At 47.5% G+C, this 20,606-nt stretch overlaps 1 protein-coding gene across 3 annotated transcripts in view; it reads left to right on the top strand.

Moving 5' to 3' along the window:
• Positions 1 to 19,949, top strand: part of EDAR (ectodysplasin A receptor) — an 88,658-nt gene extending 68,709 nt beyond the window's left edge. The window contains exons 6-12 of one of the 3 annotated variants that reach the window (XM_060610441.3): positions 6,056 to 6,142; positions 7,734 to 7,859; positions 7,976 to 8,050; positions 8,335 to 8,407; positions 10,984 to 11,140; positions 12,232 to 12,292; positions 17,267 to 19,949. In XM_060610441.3, the coding sequence (XP_060466424.1) occupies positions 6,056 to 6,142; positions 7,734 to 7,859; positions 7,976 to 8,050; positions 8,335 to 8,407; positions 10,984 to 11,140; positions 12,232 to 12,292; positions 17,267 to 17,589 (902 nt within the window). In that variant the 3' untranslated portion in view covers positions 17,590 to 19,949. Of the gene's footprint in view, positions 1 to 6,055; positions 6,143 to 7,730; positions 7,860 to 7,975; positions 8,051 to 8,334; positions 8,408 to 10,983; positions 11,141 to 12,231; positions 12,293 to 17,266 lie in introns of all 3 variants that reach the window. The other 2 variants (XM_060610435.3, XM_060610446.3) reach the window with 2 other exon arrangements.
• The last annotated feature ends 657 nt before the right edge of the window (positions 19,950 to 20,606 follow it).

Below are 20,606 nucleotides of genomic sequence, written 5' to 3'. Positions count from 1 at the left end.
CTCCCCAGCCCCCAGCCCTGAATTGCTTAACTGAAAACCAGCTTCCAGTAAGGCCTTGTAGTGGGTTCATAGCATCCAGCCCTAAAAGAGGCCAGCAAAGACACCGAAGCCAAGAGTCAAGGGGCAAGCCTCCAGACCTCTGTCTGCCAATCTGGAAAATGGGGAGAGGTAACCAGCTAGGTTGTGGGGTGTCATGGTGAATAGATCCCTGTCTGGGTCAGGGTCTCAAGTGTGCATGTGAGAGTTTCTCTCTCCAGCTCTGGGGTCTGCACTTCCCCCATGCACCAAGCTTCAGTCCCAAGATCTTTCAAACCAAGGCTCCTGCTCAGGAGCAGCCAATAGAATCAGAAAAGCTGGTTGTGACCACAGCCTCCATGAAGACCCTGGGACTCAAATCCATAGGACTGCCTTCAACAGCTCCACCCCAGGAGAGCCAGGAGAGTCAGTGAAGCCACATTCATCAGGATCCTGACATCACTGGCTGGCTGTCCCAGTCCCATCAGGTGCTGCCTTTCCTGAGCCTACAGTCAGTGGTCAAGAACTCCTTTGCCTCCAAGCTGAGACGCTCCCTCTAGTTTTGATGTGATTTACCTGGGCACTTGCTGCATGAAACTACCCAGAGTCAGTGAGTAGCAGAGTGTGCAAACCTGTGGTCAGAGAGCCTGGCATGGACCCTGGGCAAAGCATATAATGCAGACCTGGAGCTGGCCAGAGGTGACAGGAGCCCCCTGAAAGACACCCATGCAGGAGTCTGGAAGACACCATACCAGAGAAGGCCAGCCAGGAGCTGTCACATCTCCCCCCACCCTCTAGGGCACTCCGCCTCTCTCTGTACAGGGGTTCCTCTTCCATCTTACAGAAGCATCTTCCCTACACAGCTCTATGAAATGTAGGGTGAAGGGGCCATTGTTTGCGATCATCTTGCCTTTGGGCCAGTTGTTCTCTCTCATGAGAACAGAAATTAGTGGACGTTACTGTGGAGCCTGGTATTCAGGGACTGTGAAAAACCCTGCAAGCCAGGAACCACCCTCCATCTGTTTTCTCTCCTGTATAATTGAGAAACTAATATCCTCTCAGTATGCCAATAGGGCTGACCTACGTGCACAAAATACTTGCAGTATTGAAAGCACAAAGCAAGTGCAAATGAGGAGACTCCTCTCTAAACCAACTAGAGTGCAACAGGGAGACCCCTGGATGCTCATAGCACCCCCAGAGGAGCCTCCCCTCCTCCCTGCTTGTGACCTGCCCATAGGAAAGTGTGCAGCTTCCTTCCAGATGCAGCAATGACCGCAGTCACTTCCAATCCCATCCCTATCTGGGTCCTGGCAAATCAGCGCCAGATGGAAAAAAAAGAAGAAGCCCAAGTCAAAGAGCACTATTCACTTGGTGAACCAGCACTGTCTGTTTTTATTTCCCGCACATTCTGAAGAACTCATGCCTGAGGGCTGCCTCATAAAGGAATCTGTGGTGTGATAACACAGAGGTGGCCTGGTGCCATAGCCAGGAAGATTTGGGTTTCATTATGAGTTTCCCCTCTTGGGAAAGTTACTTAACTTTATGCCTTAGTTTCCTCATCCTTAAAATGTGGATATCTGTGTCATAAGATGTGGTGAGGGATGGTGCATCAACCGTGGATGATGAGTCCACCCAGTACCACACAGGGTGCTCAGGGAGCAGATGGCAGAGTTCCACAGCCCAATGGGTGAGCGTGGCCCCACCCCAGGTAGCCCACACTGACTTTCTGTCCCCCACCTGCCCCAGTGGGACCAGACCAACAGGAGCTCACCCTCACAGAATGCTGGAGGGACCAATGAGTCAGGTCCGGGGCTGGGTCCTCACTTGTCCCAATGTCCTCATTTTTATTATCCCTCCTCCGTGACGACAAGCCCTGCATCGGGTCCAGGATAGACTCAACCAGAGTCTGTTTTGGAGAATTCTGCTTAGGAAAGCTGTGGCAAGTTTCATTCAGATGCCATCATGCAATGTCCACTAAATGTGGAGCTGTGGCATTCCCAAATGCCAGCGGCCAGCTGTTTCTAACACAGTGTCTCTCAAACTGGAATGTGTACACCCATCACAGAGTCCTGCTAAGAAAGAGATCCCGACAAGGCAGGTCTGATGTGGGTTCCTAGACCGCATTTCCAGGGAGATCCTGGAGACACCCTCCTGCCAAGTTTCCAGCAGCTTTGCCCATTGTTCCAGGCTCCGCCACTGGGGGGCACTGGGCCAACACAGCATCATGGGGGCACCTGCGCCGACAGCTCTAAGAATCAAACAAACCACTCCTGAAAATCCAACCTGTTTGCCCTATGCAGAGAAGACCAGCAGTCTCTAACACATACAGCATATTTATAAACTGTGTGGATTAACAAACCACAAAGGTCCCGTAAGTCCTGTCATCACATTGAATAGAGGTATTACTGCATTGAGCCACAGGCTTACAGTTCTCAAAATCCTCTTGAGGAAAATGGGCCTACACCGTGTAGAACCCCCACCTCCCCTACCTACTGTCCAAGTCAGTCTGCCCCGAACACACCAGTGAGCTAAGCAGAGCCAGGACCCACTTGCTTTCATTTTAATATAGACCTTGTGTGAAGATGTCTGCCTATTTTCTGGGCCTATGGTTTTCATCTACTTCTCTGACTCTGTGTGTAAAGGACTTATCTCTGCTTATTCAAAGCTAGGCTCCAGTGGGAGCATTATGCTGTGTAAGATGGACCAGTAGTTGGTCACCCGACAGAAACTACTGAGAAATATGTTCACCTAACAATCCATTCTAAGGAGGCCAAGTGGACCCAAAACGTGCCATGTGTTGGAGTGGAGGGAAACCTCCTGGACACCAAATACTTGTGTTAGTACTGAGTTAACCCTCATTAGACCAAAGGGGAATCTGGAATAGGGAAATTGCCATGCAGTGGCCTGGTGGCCTGGTGGCCTGCTGTACTCAGGGCACCTACCCACAGAGATAGACCTCTAATCATGCAGCCTTCCTGCCTACCCTCCCTCTCTCCCTGGGATGTGCTCAGAACAGAACATTTTTCTAGTAGGCTCAGGGATCATTGAACAGCCAGAGAACACCCCACCCAGCACCTGCAGGCCAGGGCCATTCATTTGACACTGGCTAGAGCTCAATTGGGGGAATGTCTAGTGAACCAGGATGGAGGCAGGGCCCACCTTGCCACCTGACCGAGTTCAGGAGCTGTCCATTGGGTGTAGTGAGATGTGTTTTACAGACATGCAGTAGCCTGGACACCTTGTTTGCTGATGGCACTGTGTGAGCAGTCCTGCCAGTCGGGTGCAAAGGCATCTCACAAGTCTGTGTGTGGCTGGGCTGTTCTCATTGTTCCTCCCTGGACCACAGGCCTGGGCACATTTGTGCCTCTAACCCCAGACTCTGTCACCCAGCCTTGGCCAGCAAGCCCTGGCAGAAAGGGACAAGAAGAGACAAAGATGACAAATCCACAAACAGAGCCCATGGGTATTTTTTTTTCCTGATGAATAGCTTAAACTCCTTTCAGCCCCTTACCAGATAGATTAGCTTTATTTTCAGTGTCCTGTTTGCTTTCAAAAAAGAAACTGGGTTCTGCTTAAAGCCATGCCCCATGTTGCTTTTCCTACTTGACTGGATGCAGTTGAAGCCCCCTTACCATGATGAAGGGGAGCTGCATGGCCTGTGAGGTGCACACAGCAGAGCCCCCAGCCCCAGGGTTTGCCGTGTGCACATAGCCCTCACAGGGAGACGGAGAGGGGGTGCGCCTTCCCACCAGCACTTCCTGAGAGGCCACTGGTTCTGAGGCCAGGTGAAAAGGCTAAAAACTTTGGGGATGGTTGGGGGGAGGAAGGTGCGGGCCACCTCCATTCTGAGCGGGTCAGCTCTGCAGTCTGCACTAACACAAGGGTAGCCCATGGTGGTGTGCAGGGCTGGGCACCACAGATGGGCCTGCTGCCTTGGTGCCCTGTGCACCCCTCAGCATGCCCCCCCTCTTGTAATGGCAGAGCTAAGAAGTGATCCCCATAACCAGCAGTTGAGAAAGAGGAGAGAAGCCGGAGCCACAGAACTCAGAGTGCCCTGTGCAGGGGAGGGGACTGCTCCGTCCATTGTGTGGTGGTCCTGGCACAGCCACATCCATGTCTGGGGCAGCACAGCAGGTGACAGAGACCAGGTGAAAGGGCAAAGACCAGGAACACCAGATAAGTTAGACCCCTGGGCTCCAGAAGTGATGGATCCCCAGACAGGAGACACCTCTGGTGCTGAGAGGTCTGATTTAGCAAGACTGCTCTGGCCTGGGCTGGAAGGGTGGCAGGGTGGTCCCAGCAGCCCCCAAGCTGACTTTGTTGACAAGGCTTCTTGGGCTCCCGGGCTGGCCCCTGTGCAGGGGCTGCTGGGGTTATGTGTGCCTCACACCCCTCAGTGCTTCCTTACAGTAGGTGTGTGGTTTAAAGAGCCCACCTCTTGACTCCTCCACCTGCAGATGACATTTCTCATCCAGCAGCAACAGTTACATTCCTGGCAAACCCAAGTGACAGGCCAGCCCTGAGACCCATGGCACCTAACAGAAGTACAGTGACCCCGGGAGCCAATCTTCAGTCTGTCCCCATTGTATTTGCAGTTTTCTCTTTTGTTCTGGCCCTGCTCTCCTGTGACCTTGTCTACTTACTGGACACAGATGTGTGGATAATTCAACAGGACTTTCCTCACCCAGTTGGCTGTGGTGCCCATCTCCCAAGTTGACCCAAGCTGTGTGCACAGATAGTTTTGGAAATACCACTTACAGAGTGTGGTTTCTCCTGAATGACTTCTCTTAAAGAAACTGTCTGTGTTACAGATGGCTCTCATGGAAGCCTTGAGGCTGGCTGACCAGGGTCCCAGGGCAGGTGTCACTCCTTGCTGGGCCAGCTGGGGGACCGAGTGTGTGACTTTTGGAGAGGCCAGCTCACCTGCCCTTACTTGGGATCATGCAAGGACACTTCACAAATTACTCCAGAACTGGCAGAGACAAAAATGAGACAGAGGAAGCATATTTGAAACATGATCATTTTCGTTAATGGCAAAACTCAAGTCCAGCCTACAGGAAGATTGGCTATCAGGATGTTGTGTTTTCTGTGGCAGAACATTTTTGCTTTGTTTTAACCAATTTCTCAGTGATGCAATTGGTCACAAAACCAGCTTCCATTTCATCCCTGCTAAGTGACAGAAGTAATAGAGAAGGGAAGTTTTAGGAGTCACAGTTTTGAAAGAAGGCAAAGTTCATCTCTGTTCTTAAACTGCTTGAGCACAAGTATTTTTAAAAATGAATCCTAGGAGGGGCACCTCGTTGGCTCAGTAGGCTGAGCATCTGAATTCAGCTGAGGTCATGATCTCGCAGTCCATGAGTTTGATCCCCAGGTCGGGCTCTGTGCTGACAGCTCGGAGCCTGGAGCCTGTTTCAGATTCTGTGTCTCCCTCTCTCTCTGCCCCTCTGCTGCTCATGCTAACTCTCTCAAAAATAAATAAACATTAAAAAAAATGAATCCTAGGAAAATCCTAAAGGAAAACACACCAAATTTTCAACTTCAGCTAGCAATTCTTTTACTTCTTTCTTGTGTTCCCATTTTTTTCCTGATTTTTAATAATGGAACATATTACTTTTATAACTAGAAAAAGTATTAAAAAGACATTTCTGTTTTGTGTAATTGAAGAAATTTCTCAATTATTACTTTCCTCCAGTAATACTTGTATGTATATGTACTTTTCTCATCTTTATAGATTGCATATATTTTACCTCTGTTCATAGAAATATTGAGTTGGTGAGGCACCACTTTTTAGTCTTAGCAGATTTACCTACGTGTCTTCTCTTGAAGATTAACCCTTGGGAGGTCAGAACACTCTTTAGGGATTATGAAACATTCTAGGAGATTAAAATGTTTCCCTGTCCCATGCCCCTTGCTGCAGTCCCTGCATAATCCAGAATACTAGATCTCCAGGCTCTGCGACTACACCTTGCATTCCATCCTTGGAGGTGGGGCTTGTCCAGGTCATCCCGAGGAATACGCGGTGACTGGGTTCTCATTGCAGGTACAGGAGCCAGCTCCGGAGTCTCTGCCAACTTCCCCAGCACCTCTGGCAGCAGCACCCTCTCTCCTTTCCAGCACGCCCACAAAGGTAAGGATTGCACTTCTGCAGCTAGCCAGCTGGAAATGAGGGGCTTGGATAAGAGCAAAAGGGAGGCTGGAAGCAGCTACGAGGAATAGCAGTAGGGCTCCTCAGTGCCCCCAGTAGCAGGAAGGTGGTCATGATCTCTGCAAGGAGTGGAATGGATCTCTCCATGGGTGTTCTGGGCCCCTTAGAACATGCTGGCAAGAAAAGCACATCCCGGGGATGGCAGGGTGGTGCTCAGAGCACAGGCGGCCCCTCAGAGGGGAGCCAGCTTCCTGGCCGTGGCTGGGCTTGACAGCAATAGCCATTCTGTTGCTGGCTTTCAGATAAACCTGCTGAGTTCAACACTTTAATATTTGTTTCCAGTAACTACGTTTCACTACCTATTCCCTTAGGGATGGAAAATCTTGAGGAGGGCAGGAGACCCCAAGACCCATGTTTCTCTCAGATCAAGGCCTCATGCTGCCATCTGGCAGTTTTAATGCTGTTATTTAAGCATATTTAGGGCCCTGGTCTCAGTGAGGCTTGGGGGCCCTTCAAAATCCCACAGTGCACTCAGCGTGCCAGCCTTGGCATTGCTCTCCAAACCTGACCTGTACTTTCACAGAGCATCAAAGCAGGAAGACTTTGCTAGGATATATGAGTCTCATTTCCTCCAGGCCCCAAGTGAGGGGCAGGAGTAGCACACCACAGAGAATATTACAATATTTATATCATCCATACCTGGCATCCAAATAATGATACTCCCCACATGACAAGCTGAGGCCAGTTTTCCTGCAGACACACCCCACTGGGGAGGATGGGCAGCTGTGGAAACAAGCAGTGCTGGGGCTACAAGCTCTATGCCTCTTCCTAAAGGGCTGCCACCTCCCTTACATGGTCCCCAGTGCTTTAGATCTTATCCCTTTCCCATGGTGGATAACCTGGATCCTGCCTCATGACAACAGGAATCTTGTGATTTCAGAGAATTAGAACACACGTCAGGGCATTGTATGTATCAACAGCAGGCATTACTGGGGAAATGAGTGAGAACCGCCTGGCAAACCGCCCCGGGGAAGAATCATGGTGGAGGTGATAGAACAGAGGAAGAGGTGTGGCAGCACCTGTACCACCTTTGCCCTGAGACTCCGATTATTACATGCAACTGAAATTGCATGAGACACAGGACAGAGCCAAACCAAAAATAGAATTTCTAGCCCTCAGAAAAACCTTGGGTGGAACTGTCTTCAGGACACTTGCTCATGGGTCTCTTCCTCTCCATATCCCACCTGACCCAGGGCTCCCAAAGTAGGAGAAGCACAAGCAAGCACCTCAGGAACAAATGAGTGAACCCAAACCATGGGGTTCCAGAGAAGTCTGGATCAACCTTAGTTAAGACCAGCCAGGAGAGCTCCTGGGCAGTCCTGACATGATTCCCAAAGAAAATCTGTACAGCTTGGGTCTCAGGCTAAGCATGTGTTTTGGATTCCGAGGGTCCCCTGGAAGCATCTCCTGCCACAGGCGCTGCCATCTTCTCAGAGGGCGGGTCCTGCCGGCCTGATGGGCTCTTGTAGGGAGTCCTGAGCCCTATGTTGCCCTCTCTCCCTGACTCCAGCAGAGCTCTCAGGCCAAGGGCACCTGGCCACAGCCCTGATCATTGCCATGTCCACCATCTTCATCATGGCCATAGCCATTGTCCTCATCATCATGTTCTACATCATGAAGACGAAGCCTTCAGCCCCAGGTGACTGCTCCCCAATGCCCCTACACCCACCCCACAAACCCTCACTCTCAGACTGCTCCATCAGCTTACCCTGTCAGCGAGCCAGGCTCCTCACACCCTTCCCTTTCTCCAACCAGCATGCTGCACCAGCCACCCAGTGAAGAGTGTGGAAGCCCAAGTGAGCAAGGAAGAGGAGAAGAAAGAGGCCCAAGGTCTGCATACACAGCCCCCACAGCACGGGTGTCCATCTCCAGGGTGGAGGTTGTCTGCCCCACTCACCAGCCTGGCCTCATAACACTGGTGCTCCCATGCAACGTAGAACAGGGCTGCAGGAAAAAGTGTCAGTGCCCCCACATTGTGCTTGGCTTTGAGGGTGGTGTGGTTTAGACACCAGTCAGGCCTGCTAAAGAGGAAGTGAGCAGGGAAGGATGAGCTCAGAGTCACGGGCTGACTCCAGCTCCCTTCTCCCACCCCCAATCTTTCCATTTATCTGCAGACAGCGTGGTGATTTTCTCCGAGAAGGACGAATTTGAGAAGCTGACCGCAGCTCCAACCAAGACTGCCAAGAGGTAAGCCAAGCCAAGGCAGCCACTTACCATGGGGTGGAGCAGCCCCCAGCCCAAGGTGAGGTCAGGGATCCTCTTGGGTTCCTGAGCAGGAAGGGGAGCTGGGTTGCCAGATGGGGAGCACATGGAGAAGCCTAGCCACTGGCTGGAGGCTCCAGAGGGAGCAGGGCCTCAAGACCGGCAAGGCAAGTGAGTACCAGGTTTCACCCTCACCACTGACCTGCAGCAGGGGCCAGGCAGCATGAGGGGCAGGTGGTTAACACCTTGCTCCAGGGCCAGATGCCCTGGGCTTTCTTCTTCTACATCCACCTTCTGCATGCAGACCCAAAGCCTGCGAGTGCCCCTTTCTTCTCCAGCAGCCTACTGTGGCCAGCACTGACACTGACATCACTAGTGCTAAGGCCAGCACTAGTATCCCTAAACCCTGAATGGCACAGGTGATGATGATGGCTACCAGACATCTGGCCGCCAGGCACCATGCTAAGTGTAAGCACCCCATGAGCAAGGTGCTAATAATATCCCTGATTGTGGGAAGCCAAGGTCTGGAAGCTGTCACATGCCTGAGGTCACACATCCATGAGTGGCAGGGCAGAGAGCCAGAGCCCCTGGAGCTCTGACTCCAGAGCCCACATTGTACAGGCTCCAGACCAACCACTAATGCTTGTGAAGTAAGGCCTCTTAAGGAAGAGGTTTGGCATATGAAATTTGCACCATACTTAGTGCACATTAGGATGTAGAATCAGCCCTGGCTCTAATGTCTAGGGCAGAGGGAAGTGAACTTTTCCTTAGCCCCTTAGATGGTAATTTGAACTTGGTCCTGCTTAGGTTCCGAAAACCCACCGCATGGTATCAGCACCCTGTCCAGCCTCCACCCACTTGGCCATTCCAGGACACCATCTACCCAAATGCCCATGTATTTGGGGCACAGAGGCCATGGGAGACCCCCAAACTAGTTACAGGAAGAGCAGAGGAGCAATGCCTCCTGTCCTGGCCTCCGGCCTGGGACCTTCCTGTGGTGGGTGAACTCTTGCAAAGGCTTTCATTTGTAGGAATGATCATGAATCCACATGTTCATGTAGAGCTTTGGTGTTAATAAAGCACTTCTAAACATGTTACATTTGGAAAACCCCAGCATCTCTCAAGACCCCTGACACAAGGTCAGAAAGCAGACTTAAATCATGAAATCTTTGCATGCTGGAAGAAAAGAAAGTGTGTCCACCTCAGCAGGCCCTCAGATGGCAGGTATTTCCTGTGAGTGCCTCCATTCCCACTGACCTCATTTCAGAACCCCAGGGCATGCAGGGGCCATGATGCAGGGTCTGGCTCTGCAGAGTGCCTCCCTGGGGACAAGTTTCTCCTCCACCCTCCAGTCTATCCAGCCTGGTGTTGTGGCGGCCTCTCCTCTTCTGTTCTTCCAGCCTTTTCTCATTCTCAAAAGTAAGGAAAAAAGAATACTAAAAAGGGCAGGGATGTGTCCCATGACTTAAGCTTCATCTAAAGAATGAGGGAAATTTGGGGAATTTGGAAAAATATTTGGAAAAATAATACTTGTTTCATATGTAAATGTCAAGTAAAACTTAAAATCCAACTATGGTGCTATAGAAGACAAGGCACAGAGCTCCTCTCCCCTCTGCCTGCTCTCAGTTCTTAGGGAAAGGACCTGGGACAGTCAGTGGTCTCTGGGGACAACCATGCTTTTGTTCCTAGCCTGCTGTCAAGTGGAGACAGCAGCAGGCCAGCCAACTCCAAGTGAGTCCCTTGAACCTACTGGGCCTCACCTTTATTTGGTCTCTACAGTTGTGTTTGAGTGTGGGCTTCATTACTGTAACCCAGTTGCTAGAAAAGAATAATTCTTTGTAAGTCTTCAGCCAGACCACAGGAAGCCAGCAGGATGCCTATAAAAAAGAATGCTGTTTTTTATATATTTGGAATGATTTTGAGAGTTTAAGCTCCACCCCACATGTGCCTAGGGCTGTGGACAGTGAGCAGTGGTGGAACGTGGGCCCACATGACTTCCTGGGGGATTTCCCGGAGCCCCTCACCAGGCTCTCTGTGACCCCCCCCCCCACCACAATGCACACATTTCAGCCAGGTCATCCCCCTAGTCAAGAGGGGGTCCCCAGGCAGGCTCCATTCAGCTTTGTTTTGGGTTATTCCAGAGAGCTTGCAGAGATTCGGTGCTGGCCACATAAACTGTTTGCGTTTAGACACGAGGCTGAACCTGGCACTTTCCTGCATTAAATATAGGAAGCTGTGACGTATTTAAGAAAGCTTGACTGAGCTAGGTGGGGGTGGACAGATGAACAGATGCCGTCCCCCTCACTGTTGGACCCCAGCCCTGCGGGGCTCATGAGACACCTTGTGAGTCCTCTGACAGGACACCTGCAGGCCACCCAACATCCGGGTCACTAGTTAGGAAAATAGCAGAGGACGAGGAGTAAGAGCGGGGCACGTCTCTCTCGCTTCATGCCCAGAAGCTGCTCAGTAAAAGCATGGGGAACAAGTCCCTGACCTGGTTGTCTCCCCACTGGGAGGACGTATCAGGGCTGCAGTTAACACACACCCTTCTGTTTCCACAGCGAGAATGACGCATCATCGGAGAATGAGCAGCTGCTAAGCCGGAGCATGGACAGTGATGAGGAGCCTGCCACTGACAAGCAGGGCTCCCCAGAGCTGTGCCTGTTGTCGCTGGTTCACCTGGCCCGGGAGAAGTCAGCAGCCACGAAGTCAGCCGGGGTGAGGCCCTGGCGCTGCCGCACGCACGCTCACCGTTTCCCAGTAGACCCACCGCCAGGAACCTAGACAGAGTGGCAGGTTCAAAACGATATAGTAAAAAAATAGGAAACTTATCTCTCTATTATAGAACTTTACAAAAGAAAATGAAAATAAGCAGAAAGAAAAAAGTTAAAATTGTTTGGGATACCATAGGACAGGAAAAAACCTTTGCAAACATACTGGTGTGTATCTAAGCAGATAAGCGTATGTATATGTGTGGGGTGGGGGTGGGAATGGGCATATGAATACACACACATACATAATATGCATTTTTCATGTAAAATTGTCCAAAGGGCTTGTCACCTAAATCAGGCCCCCACCCTCATGGCAGGGTGCATGGGCAAAGAAGCACAGCTCTGCCCAGGCTGCCTGAGTGTGTAGCACTTGGGTCGTTGGCAGCCCCTTGGGACCTATTCTCCCAACCCCAGGTCAGCATGTTGCTAGGTAATGTAGCTTAGGGTAAAAAAAAGTCCCTCCATTGGGAAGCTGGATCTGGCCTGGGTCTGGACAGGGATGCCATGCTCTGGGCTGCCCTGAGTTCAGGGATGTCTGTAATGGCACCCATCACTTGCAGGGACCCTGGAGGCCTATGGAGTTTTTCTGAGAGGTACTGGCTCCTGTGGGGCATGGGACTTTTCAGCCAGGGTCCCTTCTGCACTCATCCAGCATGGGCCTTGTGTCCTTACCCCAAGCTGTGTGCTCTGGGAGAAGAGTCTGTGGATAGCTGCAGACACGGCCATAGCATCTCAGGCCACCGCCAGCCGGCTGGGGTCCTCCCCACTTACCCTCCCACACAGTCTTGTGAGCCTGAATGTCCAGTGGGAGCAGCAGCCTCTACCTCTGTGAATACTGAATGTGCTTCAGGCAGAGACCTGAAGAAAAGGCTTTCTCCCTGTGATTTCCTGATGAGATGTTCATGTGAGGGCGCCATTCAGCATTTCTGACTAGAAGTCAGGGGAGAGCAGCTGCCAACACTCCAATGGAGAATTTGTATCTTTGATGGCTACCACTTTCCCTTGTGAAAATTAACATTCTCTTAACTTTTCCTATAGATTCAAAGTCGAAGGAAAAAGATATTGGATGTGTATGCCAATGTGTGTGGAGTTGTTGAAGGTAAGCATGGATGCACTGTTGGGGGACACTTAGCCAGGTTTCCCCAAGGATCTTGTCCCAATCATCAATATGTAGGAAACAGCTCTGGTAGGAGTCCTGAGGCCCCATGAGGGCTGAGAAAGGCCGCCCACTCTAGCTTGTCATGCTCCTTATCCCAGTAGCTGGGGAACCCACTTCAGGTGTGGAAGGACATGGGATTTGGCATGAAGCTATTTAAAACTTTTGCCTTGGGGCGCCTGGGTGGCTCAGTCGGTTAAGCGTCCGACTTCAGCTCAGGTCACGATCTTGCGGTCCGTGAGTTCGAGCCCCGCGTCGGACTCTGGGTTGATGGCTCAGAGCCTGGAGCCTGCTTCCGATTCTGTGTCTCCCTCTCTCTCTGGCCCTCCCCTGTTCATGCTCTGTCTCTGTCTCAAAAATAAATAAACGTTAAAAAAAATTTTTTTTTAAACTTTTGCCTGGCACTCCCCACAGCCCTTTCCCTCACAGGACAAGAAGATGACACCCATCCCCAGGGCAGAGCCTGTCTAGGGCACTGTGGATTCATGATGATCTAGAGAACAGTGTCCTCCAGTGTCCCCAGATGCTGTCCCCACATTGGTGTTTTCAGTCACTTACCCAATAATTAGCTGGCCTTGCCCTTTCCCTGTGTAATGGTCTCCATCCACAAAGATGCTTCTGGAGCAAGCAAAGTCAGGCTGTATCACAGCAGGTACCCTCCAGGTATGGGCAGCAGGACTAGGAATATAAACATTTCAACCTGAAACAGGAATCCACACTGCCCACTTCTTCTCAATCCAGGCTCTAAATCACCTTTGTATTCACCCAGGAGACAAAACCCCTCATCACTGAGGTTAGGGAATGTTCCCGGCTTCATCAGGCCACTCAGTCCTGGTCTCACTGGCATCCCTCCTTGGACTTCAAGGTCTGGCCCAGGCAGCAGGAGTGGAGCCTGGTGCTCTCAGTTCTCCGCACAGTTAGAGCCCAGCACACCTTGCCTGGGGCAGGCTCCCTGGCTGGGTGCTCTGTTGGTCAGAAATAAGTTCTAGGGGCCAAGAACTCTACTTGGCTGCCTGCTGAAATATGGCATCTCTTCTCCAAAAATACACATGCCCCAGGGTCAGCCTGTGTGATAAGGCTGGCAAGGCCAAGGGACCTCAGCTGCCCAGTGGAGGGCAGCACTGTGGAGTTATTCCCAGTGCCAGTGGCTCTCTTCACGGCAGAAAGAAGGACACAGAGGAGAAAGTGACTGCTGGTGACTCATCCCTGCATGGGAAACACCAACAGCCTTTGGTTCTAAAACCTCCCAGAAAGAGGAGGATCCATATATCTTTTCTTCCCCCACCCCCATATGCAATTTTCTTCTAAAGGTAAGTCAAGGGAACTGACAGGAACCTAATAAAGATCTCTGAAAAGAAGTCTCTTCATTTGAAAAATAAACCATGTCTTTAAATGCAATAACTCCATGGAGAAATAAATGTAATAAACCAAATTTCATCCCTGACAATAGAAAAAAAAAGAGGTTGTTGTTTACTTTCCAAGTGTGTGAAGATTTTCCTGTTATCTTTGTTATTTATTGATTTATGGTTTGATTCCATTGTGGTAGGTAAATACACTCTTTCAATTCTTTTAAATTCTTTTGTTGAAATTGAAGGCCTGTATTCTGCTATTGTTGAGTCAAGTGTTCTATAATGTTGATTGGATTTTCTTCATGGTTGGATTTTCCTTCTGTTGTTGAGTTTTGTATTCTTGCTGATTTCCTAGTAATTGTTCTATGAATCACTAAGGGAAAGGTGTTGAAGTCCCCAACTGTAATTGTGGAATTGTCTATTTCTCCTTTAAGTTCTTCAGTTTTTTGCTTCATATATTTTGGAGCTCTGTTGTTTGATGCATATGGATTTAGGATTGCTATGTCTTCACAGACAGTGGATTGACCCTTTTATTAATGTCCCTCTCTATCTCTGGTCATTTCCTTTATTCTGAAGTCTACTCTGTCTGATGTAATAGCCACTTGTGCTTTCCTTTTATTAAGTGTTTACATAGTATATCTTTTTCTATTCTTGTACTTTCAACCTGCCTATATCATTATATTGGACATCAGCTTCTTGTAGATAGCATATAATTAGGATATTTTTAACATAGTCATTGATATGTTAGCATTTAAGATTGCTATTTTATTTTTTGTTTACTCTTTTTTGTCCCTGTTTTTCATTTCTCTGTTTTCTTTTTCCTGCTTTCCTTTGGGTCACTTGAACATAATTTAGAAATACACTTTGATGTTTTTTGAGTGATGTATACTATATGTTTTGAGTGCATCTTTTTCCATAGCTATTTTAGCAGTTTCTCTAGGTACTGTATTATATATACATATATAATCCACTGAGGTCATCCTTTCACTAGTTCAAGGGAAGTATAAAAACCTTACGTCCTGGGACACCTGGGTGGCTCAGTCAGTTAAGCATCCAACTCTTGATCACAGCTCAGGTCTTGATCTCAGGGTCATGAGTTCAAGCTCCCCACTGGGTTCCGCACTGGGCATGAAGCCTACTTAAAAAAAAAAACAACAGCTTCTGTTTATGTCCTTCCTGTTTATAGTTGTCTTAAATATTTCCTCTCTATATATTTAGAACCACATCAGTTGCTTCAAACTAGCAAACATAACTCAGAAAACCTAAAAGGAAAAGGAAAGCTATTGTGGTTACCAATATTTTTGCTTACTGTGCTCTTTACTGATGTTCCAAAATTCCTTCTTTTAGCATTTCCTTTCTGTTTAGAGACCTCCCTTTGTCATTCTTTTAGGGTAGTTCTCTTGGTGACAAATTCTTAGTTCTCCTTCATTTTGAGAATGCCTTGATTTTCCCCTCACTCTTGAGAGGTATTTTCACTGGGCATGGGGCACTGTGTTGACAGTTCTTTCATTTCCATAGTTGAAAATACAGTGCCACATCCCTTTGGCTTCCAGGTTTCTAATGAGAAATACTTTCTCATTCTAATACTTTTCCCCTGTAGGTAAAGTGTTGATTTTTCTTGCTATTTTCAAGATTCCTTTGTCTTTAGTTCCATGAATTTATGATGTATCTTGATATGAATTTCTTTGGGTGTATTCTGTTTGGAGTTTTCTCAGCTTCTTAAATCTGTAGGCTTATGTCTCTTTCCAAGTTTGGGGAATTTTCAGTTATTTCTTTTTTCATCCACACTCTCTTTCTCCTCTCCTAGGCCTCCATGACAAAAATGTGAGATATTTTGTTATAGCCCCACAGGTCCTTGGGGCTCTGTGTTTTTCAGTTTATTTTTTATCTGTTGTTCAAATAAGTGATTTCTATTCTGTTACCCAGTTCACTAATTCTTTCCTCAGTCTATATTCTGCCATTGAGCATATCTACTTAACTTTTTATCTCAATTGTATTTTTGCAGTTCTAACATTTCTACTTGGTTCTTATATTTTCTATCTTTTGCTAAGGCTTCCTATTTGTTTCATTTGTTTTAAGCATGTGTGTAATTATTTGTTGAAGCATTTGTATCATGGCTTCTATAAAATCCTTGTCAGGTAATTCTAGCATCTCTGTTATCTCTGATATTTTCTATTTTTATTTGAGATTTTTCTAGCTACAAAAACCACAGAGAATTTGGCTGACACTGCCTCACACTCCTTATCCCTTTTTGGAAATATTTTCAAAAGTAAAATTAAGAACATTTGAGATCTTCCTAGTTCTTGGTATGATAAGTGGGTTTCTATTGAAATCTAGAGAGTTTTATGTCATGTTATGAGACTCTGTGTCTTATTTAAACCTTCTGTTGTATCTGGCTTCCTCTGATACCTCTATGGAGGTAAATATCTAGGTTCCCACTCAGCCTTCATTTACACCCAAGTAGGAATGTCTTTTTGTTGATGGCAGAGGGGTGGGGTGGGAAACTGTTTTTCCAAGTGGTCTCCACTGATACCACTGGGCTGGGAGGCTTGTTACCAGCTGATGATGATAAAGTCCAGGCTCTTGACCTTGCCTTCCCTGAAACCTGGTGCAATGTAACAGCCTATGGAGAGTGGACATCCAGGCTTTGCTGGCCTTGTTGAGGGTGGGGCCACAGTTTTCTCTGTGGTGTTTGGCTGTAACAAAGCAGTTACTGTCTAAATGTTTTCTTCTTGCTAAGCTTCTTTTTTCCTAGTGCTTTAGTTAGAGCAGGCATCTGTTGGACAATTTTGGTTTGTTATTGTTCATATTTCTGGATTGCCGGACTCTTCAGCTCCATGTCTGGGATAATGATGCAAAAGGCTCAGCACCATGTCATTGCTCTATTCCCAAGCTCTCTACCAGTCTGTCTTTTCTCACCACTTTCCAGAGTTTCTTTGTGTTTGCTTTGTACAGAGCATCTAGGGTTTTTAGCTGTACTTACTAGGAGCAATCAGGAAAAGCATGTCTACTCCAGCTGCCAAAAGTAAAAATACATCATTTTTAAAAAATGCTCCCAGGTAAGTCTAACAGGCAGGAAGATTGAGAACCATTGGACCACTCAGGTTGCAGTAAGTTGGCTCAGGTAACACCAATTTTGGGCTGTCTTTGAAAGCACTTTTCATAAAGGTGACTGCTGTCTCCATAAAGGGCATAATACTGTCTGTCCTTTTGACTCCCTCCTCAGCCCAGCTCCATGTAAAGCACGGTGACCTAAGGGTAGCCCATATTCAAGGCTTTGGTGACTGCTGACAGTGTTCTTGAGGGGATTATTGTAACAGTCAATATAGTGGCTATTTTCCTAGGAGGAAGGGGCTGTTATTGGGGTTAGGATCCATGGTAAGGCTTCTCATGTGGCTGGCAAAGTCCTGGGTGTAGTTCACCTCAAGCTATGCACTTATTTTATATGGTTTTCTGCATCTGTGTTTTATTTTACAATCTTTTTTTAAGTTTTAAAAATAATTTTTAATGGTGTTGAGCTTCTATTGACTGCCATTTGCAATGTCTGACTGTGGCTATTTGTCCGCAGGTCTCAGCCCCACAGAGCTGCCATTTGACTGCCTTGAGAAGACAAGCCGAATGCTCAGTTCCACGTACAACTCCGAGAAGGCTGTTGTGAAAACATGGCGCCACCTTGCCGAGAGCTTTGGACTCAAGAGGGATGAGATTGGGGGCATGACAGATGGCATGCAGCTCTTTGATCGCATCAGCACAGCAGGCTACAGCATCCCAGAGCTGCTCACAAAACTGGTGCAGATTGAACGGCTGGATGCTGTGGAGTCCTTGTGTGCAGACATACTGGAGTGGGCTGGGCTTGTGCCACCTGCCTCCCAGCCACCCACTACATCCTGAGGAGCCTGCCTATAGTCTGCCTTCCCTGGGAGGCACCAAGGATCTACCAAGGGCTCTGGAGCTGTGAGTGCTGGCAACAGACTGCCAAGAGTCAGGCTTTTTCTGCTGTCATGAGGATTTGCCTTAGGCCATTCCAAGGAACAAGAGGAAATGAGGCCTGTCTTCTAATCTAACCAAAAATAAAAGATTAAAGTTGGGATAGTCCCAGCTACCCACCTGTACCTCACCAGGCAGGATGAATATTTATTCAACTCATTCAAGGGATGTTTTTGGGTGCTCAGATGAACCAAACAATGTGGGGATGGCAGAGGTGAAGAATCTAGTACCTGTTTTTAAGGAGTTTACAACCTCAGGAGAGACAGAAGACGTGTCTACAAACCATCTTGCTAGAAAACATCAAACAGTCTAGATGAGGGGATACTAAGAAAACATAATAAGTTCTGAGGGAGGGAGATGGCTCCCCACTGGGGTGATGAAGGAGGGCAGCATCATGAAGAAAGAAGCTCGAATGCCTGGTGAAATGGCTACCAAAGGCAGATGTCACACTCCACATAGTGTGTCAGGTTTGGTACAAGTCTGTTAATATCTTAAGTGGCTGTTCTTAAGGTCATTCGTATTCCTACAGCCCTTCCAATCACTAATGGAAGAGTTCACTCTGTGGCCTGCCTTCTGTTACTGATCTACAAGGCATGTGTTTGTCCAGTCAAGTAGACCTGTGTCCAGTCAGTGGCCAGTTTCACCTATTGCCTGATTCCCAGGCCTGAGACCCAGTGGTTTTGTATTACACATGAATTGCTTTCCACTCTCATCCCTAGTCAGATTTGACCCTTTGGGGGCAGCAATGTTCAAAGACACAGTCCATTTAAATTATGTGTCAGCCTGTTTTTGCTTCAAACAGAAATGAGTGGTCAGCTATATGTGGAAAGAGAAATGGTGACTTCCTAGGAATTCAGCCATGCATAATTTTAGATTCTGAGTGTCTGAGACTTGTGAATGAGCCTTGTGACATGAGGGTTTCTGAGCCAGTCAAGGAAAATGGAGCCTCACAACACAGGCAGGGCCTGGGCTTGAAATCCAAGGACCTGATTCTAGTTGTGCCAGCTTGGGCCATTCTCTTCTCCCTCTTGGGCTTCAGTTTCTCTTTTGCAAAAGAGAGATTAGTCTGTGATTCTGTAATCAGGAAAAGTAAGGTTTAGGTGGGCAACAGGAAAGTGGACTTCAGGAAATGCCAGGCCTTCAAGGTGAACATTGAAGTGAACACAGATGAGTCATCAAGATGAGACTAGAAGCAGAAAAACTCGGAGTAACTATAATTGTTTGACATACACTTAGAGGTAAAGTAATAAACTGGCATTGTTCTTGGCAAAATCTCTTACTACACCTGCAGTTGCCAAGAACATGGGAGCCAGGGTAGTGATCATACCAGGGGTTTAATTTAGAGTTCACTGCTGAGCTTCCTAATGACAGATCTGACTATAGTTATTACCAAATTAAAACCAGTCTCTGACTTACAAAGTGATGTTTTTAAAATTATAAGTCACATGACTGAGCAAATGCTTTGGGGAGAGGAAATCAGTCATACATTTAGAGCCAACAAGCAATTGCCCACCAATGAATGTAGAACATACTGTGATAGGATCATAATTAGGTCCTGAATATTTAATATCATCATTTTCTGTGTCTCTTTGCTGTTTTTCAGAACCTATTTGCTATATCCTACAAGCTAAATACTCCATGGCAAAACTTAATTATCCTTTTAACCCCTCTTTGAAATCCTATGGCACCCCTTTCTCCTGCTTTGTGATGATGATGATGAGATTGTCCCCCTGAATCAGGCTGCAAATGTCACATGTGATAAGAATGCTGTTCCAGGGAGACAGCTTGCAGTTTCCCAAGAACAATATTTTCAGTGAAGAAGCAGAGGCGGCTGTTCCTGGACCCAGAGCTTTGCCTCATTTCACACTTACAATGCTGGGGCCAGATGTCTAGCCAGCATCATGCCATGTTTCAGTGATTCTCAACCTGCCATTTTTAGAAAGTTAGTCCTTATAGAGCTAAACATTCCTTTGTCATCTACTTATTTGGACATAAATCCAAGAATAGTCTATTCTGATGAGCTTTAGCCTACATTGTGGAATTCAAATCAATGTGACCATAATGATTATCACTGACCAGAACAGGGACTTCCACCCTGACATTTTGTATGGAGACATTCATTATTTTGCTATACTTAAAAACTTTTAGGAAACACCCTAAGCTGGAGCTGTGGGCCTTAACCAGTGAAGTCTTAATTGTTAATAGTTTTGTCTCATCCTGTATATATAACTTATTATATTTTACAGTTTCAATAAACTAATAAAAAGGAGATCTACAGACTGCTACAATGTGAGTTCTTTCTGGGGGTGGAGGGAGGGAGGGGGCAGGTGAGTGGAGAAGCCTCTGATTACTCTGTTCCTGGTTATTGCACGTGTAAGATGAGACTGTAGGATTGTGACCAGCCTAAATGAACTCCCTAAATTTTTATGGCCTGGACCATGCACTCAACAGAAGCAAACATTACAGTGAGATTGTAAAACAAAAACAAAACAAAACAAAACAAAACAAAAAAACCGCTTTGCTTTCCAAGTTGCCATCACTGTATCACTTAGCTACTGCTGTGTAACAAACCATCCCAAAATTCAATAGCTTAAAGTGACAATTTATTATTATAGTTCAGAGGTCACTAAGGATCCCAGATGACCTAAGTTGTGCTCAGTTGGCTATGATTTAGATGGGGCCTATGGCTGTTGGGATACTTTAATTGGGGTTGCTGTGTTCCAATGTCCCCCATCCTTGTCCTCAAACCAACATCTAGCCTATGCCTGCCTTCATCATGGCAATGACAGAAGTGCAATAGTGAGCAGACACACAAAGTTCCTTCAGGCCTATACCCAGAACTGGCACACCATCACTTCTAGCTCATTCTTTTGGCCAGAGCAAATCATATGGCCAACCCAGAGTCAAGAGTAGGAAAACAG

Source organism: Panthera onca, chromosome A3, assembly GCF_046562875.1.
Source record: "Panthera onca isolate mPanOnc1 chromosome A3, mPanOnc1 haplotype 2, whole genome shotgun sequence".
In the NCBI taxonomy this organism is placed as follows: domain Eukaryota; kingdom Metazoa; phylum Chordata; class Mammalia; order Carnivora; family Felidae; genus Panthera; species Panthera onca.
This window is presented reverse-complemented; position numbering and strand designations above follow the sequence as displayed.